This window comes from Nothobranchius furzeri, chromosome 3 (assembly GCF_043380555.1).
Source record: "Nothobranchius furzeri strain GRZ-AD chromosome 3, NfurGRZ-RIMD1, whole genome shotgun sequence".
NCBI lineage: Eukaryota > Metazoa > Chordata > Actinopteri > Cyprinodontiformes > Nothobranchiidae > Nothobranchius > Nothobranchius furzeri.
In genome coordinates, this window is record NC_091743.1 from 52,666,033 (window position 1) to 52,672,032 (window position 6,000).

Here is a 6,000-nt window from a genome sequence, read left to right on the forward strand (position 1 = left end):
ACATCTTTTTATCTGTGAATTCAATGCTGTTCGGCAAGTCTCAAACAAAAATTTGGGCATCTTACTGTAAAAAAATATACCAATAATGTAAAAAATAAACTCTAAATAAACTATGTTCACATCCAGAATCAAACCCGGGTCTTCTGCACGAGAGTCCAACGTCTTACTAGGTGAGCTATAGCACCAATGACATCTTGAATATCTGTAAGTTTTATATCTTTGATGACAGCTGAAACAATGTTCAAAGAACGGTTCGGAGCAAAAATGGCTATTTTGTTGCTAATTTCCAGGAAATATCTAGAAGAAAGTAGCTAAGGGTCCTCAGAAATGTAGCTAGGTTCATCACTAGGCGTTAGGAACAGCGACAAAGTCGCTGAGTTGGCACTACCTCACTCTCTGCTGCTAAAGCTACTGATAGCAAATGGTACGGGCTATGCCTGAGCGTGAACGCGCATGAAGCAGCCTGCTCGACCCGAGCAGCTCTCTTTTTCTGTGCTTTTACAGAAAAACAGGCAATCACAGTAAAAATGCCAGGGCTCATTCTACAGGACCAGGGCATTGCAGGAGAATGTATGAAGAAGAAATGTATTATTTCTATACATGTTTTGGCTGTCAAACTTCCATAATGCCCCTTTAAAACTGAATTTAATTTTAAAACTCAGGCCAAACACTTCTAATCGCTTCACACTGGAAGCATCAGCGGCACAGCATCAAATAGGATCCGTTCTAGTCCGGGGGGGTGATTCACACCAGCCGCGACACGGAAATGTTCATGCGCGTCCCAGTAGCAGCTCATCGTGCCGCCAGGGCTAGACATAGGATCGGGTTTGTATTTTTGCAGTAAGCAGCTTCTGGGACACGGCAATTTCCACATTTAACAAAGGGCTAGACAAAAAATCACATATGGTTTCAGTGTGAAACCTCGGGTGATTTTTTGGATCAAACCCTTTTTAGGATCAATCCACCGGTGATCAGCGGGCGCCCCCACTAAATGAAAACCAGAGGCATAAACAAACCTTTGAAGTCTTGAGGGATTTTGTGATCTAGCGAGGAGCACGGTAGGAAAGCAGCTCTGCGGCGGAGATTCTCCCGGTGTGTGTGTACTGGTACGCAGCGAATGAACCAAGTAGACCAATTTTTATGTGATGGCATTTCTGCATTTGAGATCACAACACTGCCTTGATTTTTTCTTGTTTTTCATCTCGTTTCACATGTTTTCAATTGAACGTTCTCTCAATATTTTCATGATTGTTTATATTTTTTTTAGCTTTCTTTTAATGATCCACAACACTATAGTTGTTCTTATTGTGTGCTTTGTGGTTGTGTTCAGCACCTTGGTCTTCTCATAATGTATAAATAACTGAACTGAACCGTTCCGCTGCCATTCCGTGCCACCGATGCCTCCGGTGTGAAGTCGGGGCTAGACACATCCGGTGTTATCGTGAGATCATGTTGTTCCATCAGAATGAAGATGGTGAAAACTGCTGCCACCTAGCAGTCGGAGTTTGAATTACACCGCACAGAAAAAAGACAGTAAACGTTTGCATGTAAACGCTCAATGAAAAAATGGATACACAGCTTTTAAATATGGGTTCATTATATTTTATGGAATATTGCAATATTTCCATGTATCAATATTTTCCCAAATGCCTACCTTCTTGTATGTTGTTATGTCTTTTAATGGTAACGGGGTGTGATCCAAAAAACATCACTGATGCAGCTGTAACCGTAGCTATATACAATACGGCCAGTTTTTAATCATTTGTGTAAAATCTGTCATCAAAAGTCATTTTCTTCCCATTTGCGACTTTTCTCCACTGCTTGAAACATTTGGTAACACTTTTGTTTCCAAATACAGTATTAATGTTGGCCTTCCTGGTTTACTACTAATCACTTTAGACCCACTGCTTAACATGTGGCCCAATTAGTTAAGTAGTACTGTCAGAACCAACCTCACTGGTGAATATTTTGGGCCAAAAACATCACAGTCAACTAGTAACATCAAAGTGGCTCTAACTAATCAACTAGTGAGAATTTGGGGTGTTACTGGTTTACATTCATGTTGACTACTAAAGTTTTTTAAGCTCACTGGTTAACTAGGCACAGGGAAATATTAGTTTAGTCTAATGAGGTCATTAAAAAGATTAGTTGGTTTTTTGGTTTATTTTAAACTCTCCCACTATACAAATAAGAGGCCATTTACCATTTAGTTGGTAACAAAACTCATTATTCAAGTGTGTTTCACTATATGTCAAGCAGAGAAGTAGCAATAGTTTAGAAAAGTGATGGTCTGTACCAAGGAATCGGATATCAAATAACTGTCTAAATTGTTTGCCACAGTGTCTCTTTTCACCTTTTTCTGACAGCAACGCCTACTCAACTTCCTGTTTCAGTTAGCAGTGTGAACAAGCACAAAGGAGAGTCACTCACTAAATACTGAAACGTCCCCTGGGGACATGGAGCCACCAGTTTTAGGTCTCAACTACAGGATCAACCCCCATTCTCATCCCCTCACCCTGCCTGCTTCAATCAATGAACGTCAAAGATGTCTTAAGGTTTCAAAATGTTCAAGTTGGTTCAAATTTGTAGAATCAACCCATGTATAATTTCTTCCAAATGCTCTAAAAACTACAAATATATGCCAACATATCCTCAAAAGACAAACTAGTTAAGTCCTTAGGCTGAATTGAGAAAGAGTCTGTCGCTGCTTAAGAATCCAATTCACTCATCTCCTGCATGCCAGTTTGAGATGCAAACACCCGGCAGGTGCCAGCACATGAAGGCAGATTTACATGCTGTATTTGAATTGCAATTATTTTTAGCTCACACATCTAAAGACCTGCTAATATCTGCACAGCAATTCAAAAGCAGCTGTGCTGGCAGAGCTTTTGGATGCATTTCCGAGACACACACACGAGCAGGGTGGCACAGATCTGAAGGAGAGCATGTCTTTGTGTTCTTTTCATTTAGGAATAAAAATAGATCAATTATTTCCCAAAATGGAACTCATTCATTAAAAACTGAAGTTCAGTTGTCTGTAGAATGAGGAGAATATGCATATTTATACAAAGGCTAGGAGAAACGCCCATTCTCCTCCCTGCACCTGGCTGCAGCTGTCCTTGTCACTTCCCCTCCTGAATGCGACCTGCTGCTCTAAGCAGACCTGGGATCAGTCACATGGAGATCGCATGGCACAGACCGCCTTATCAATAAAGTGCAGAGCACCGCCCATATGTTGTAAAACAACACTGGATCATATTACCTCCGCCCTCATGCAATGCGCATTAAGAAGTGTTATGAGCAATAATAAAATCAGTTTAGTGATGCTACAGGGAGATTTTAACTGATCGCCTGGAGGCACAGACACAATGTGGTCTGCGAAGAACGGCTGATTTCCAGCAGACAGACGTTGGAGGCTTACCTCAAAGCAACCTTCACACAGCAGTCTCCCTGGCTCGCCATGGTCGACCTCAAGGTTGTTTCGGTTCTATGATCTGTTTCCAGTGCTGAAACCGTTCGCTGCAGCGGCGGTTTGGGTGTCTCTGGGCAGCGGGAGCAGCCGTCAGGACGTGCCGGTGGTGTTGTGCCTCATCCGGACTCCTGCCGTCTTGTTCCTCTCCTCCGCGGCCCCTGCTGAAGCGGTCATTTCTCTCTGATTGCTGCTTGTCACATCGTAAACTTTAGCCTGCCCGTTGCGCTCTTTCTTTTGTCTTCCTCCCGAGGTCTGTTTCAGTCGTTACATCCTGTTTGAATGCGTGCGAGCGAGGCATATGGTGTGTGCGAACCCCAGCAACCACAGAGCTTCTCTGAGCGACGCTGACTGAGCGCTAAGCGCGTGCAGACCAGACTGGAGGGGGTGATGCTGCCTTCAGGAGCTGTCGGAAATCCCAGGTCTTTGTGCTTGAATAGGGTGCCAGTTGTAAAGTCAAAGCGTCACACTTTAAAAAACAGCATTTGGGTTGTTCCGCACATCATAAGAGAAATAAATGGGAGGGCATTTTTCAAAATCAGATTTTTACCATGTTTTTTATACATTTATAATTGTTAAAGTTCACAACTAAATATTTAGTTGGCAAGCTAAATATTTAATTTGGAGCTAAATATTTTGTTTGTAAACTAAATATTTAGCTCTAATTGAAATACTTAATTTCCAAAATAAATATTTATATCCCAGCTAAATATCTGTTTTCAGCTAAACAATTACTTTGCAAATTCAATATTTAGGTATTGCCCTAAAATAAATATTTAGCTGGGATCTAAATATTTATTTTGGAAAATGAATATTTAATTTGGATGATGAGGTAAATATTTAGCTCCAAATGAAATATTTAGTAAATTACAATTATTTATTTTTTTACAAACTAAATATTTTGGATCAACCTAAATATTTAGTTTAGAAAATAATTATTTAACTCCAAATTAATTAGTTAGCTTGCCAACTAAATGTTTGGGTTCTTTAACATTTATAAATGTATGAATAACATAGTGAAAATACGACTTTGGAAAATAAACTCCCTTTTTTTCTCTTATGATAGGCTAGATAATCCAAAATATTGCTGTTAGGTTATGACTGTTTGAATTTACAAATTGCACCTCATAATTCTCGTGAACATCAGGCTTGGGTTCTTTTCTCTAACAACTTTTAAATTTTCAAATTATATAAAACTTGGCTAATTGTCAAATTTTGTGAAACACTGTTTTAAAAATCCAACATTTGCTAATTTTCCCAAACTACTGTGTGCTAAAGTATTTTTCTTGGTTATGCGATTTAAAAACATGTGTAAAACCTATCATTTAAACATTTTTTTAAGTATGTCTACGGACTGTTTAACCTTTTTAGTTTGAATGGTTAACAAATGCAGATGAAAATAAATGTTGCTTCAAGTTCTGATCAAAATTAAAGTAATAATTAACTTTTTTTTCTTATTTGGGGTTGATACACACGTATCTATCTACTACATCTTTCCAATACCATTAATTTCATTTTTAGATGTTGATGTAGGCTACAGAAGAAAATGGCTAAATTAGAACTTTGAAGAATTGATAACATCGAAAATGCTTCACTAGTTGAAAAATATTAAGCAAAAACAGTTTGTACAATTGTTTAAGACTGGTTGAGAAAATGTACATTTCACAATACACAACAAAGTTTTTACAAAACAGTCTGTTACATAAGGATGCCCACCGGTACACTTGGTACCAGGGCAGCCTAGGTCACAGGTCGATGATAGATTTTGTAGTCGTATCATCTGAATTGCGGCCGTATGTTTTGGACACCCGAGTAAAGAGAGGGGCGGAGCTGTCAACTGATCACCACCTGGTGGTGAGTTGGATCAGATGGCAAGGGAACATGCCGCGTAGACCTGGCAGACCCAAACGCATAGTGAGGGTCTGCTGGGAACGCCTGGCAGAAGAACCTGTCAAGACGGTCTTCAACTCCCACCTCCGGCAGAGCTTTGACCACGTCCCGAGAGCAGTGGGGGACATTGAGTCCGAGTGGGCCTTGTTCCACTCTGCGATTGTCGAGGCGGCTGTTGCTAGCTGTGGTCGTAAGGTGGCCGGTGCCAGTCGTGGTGGCAACCCCTGTACCCGCTGGTGGACACCAGAGGTTCGGGGAGCCGTCAGGCTGAAGAAGGAGGCCTACAGGGCGTGGCTGGTCAGTGGGTCTCCGGAGGCAGCAGACAGGTACCGGATAGCCAAGCGGGGTGCAGCAGTGGCAGTTGCCGAGGCAAAATCTCGGGCGTGGGAGGAGTTTGGTGAGGCCATGGAGAAAGATCGGCTCCAAAGAGGTTCTGGCAAACTGTCCGGCGCCTCAGGAGAGGAAGGCAGCAACTCGCTCACACTGTTTACAGTGGGGATGGGGAGCTGCTGACGTCAACTGAGGCTATAGTCGGACGGTGGAAGGAATACTTTGAGGAGCTCCTCAATCCCACCAATGCGCATTCCGAGGAGGAACCAGAGCTGGGAGGCCTGGGGATGGACTGTCCGATCTCGGGGGCA

At 41.7% G+C, this 6,000-nt stretch overlaps 1 protein-coding gene across 5 annotated transcripts in view; it reads right to left on the reverse strand.

The window, feature by feature from the left end:
- Positions 1-3,649, reverse strand: part of kif21b (kinesin family member 21B) — a 77,012-nt gene extending 73,363 nt beyond the window's left edge. For all 5 annotated transcript variants that reach the window (XM_015959530.3, XM_015959529.3, XM_015959527.3 and 2 more), the window contains exon 1: positions 3,422-3,649. In XM_015959530.3, coding sequence (XP_015815016.3) covers positions 3,422-3,462 — 41 coding nt within the window. In that variant the 5' untranslated portion in view covers positions 3,463-3,649. The remainder of the gene's footprint in view (positions 1-3,421) is intronic.
- Between the last annotated feature and the right edge of the window lie 2,351 nt (positions 3,650-6,000).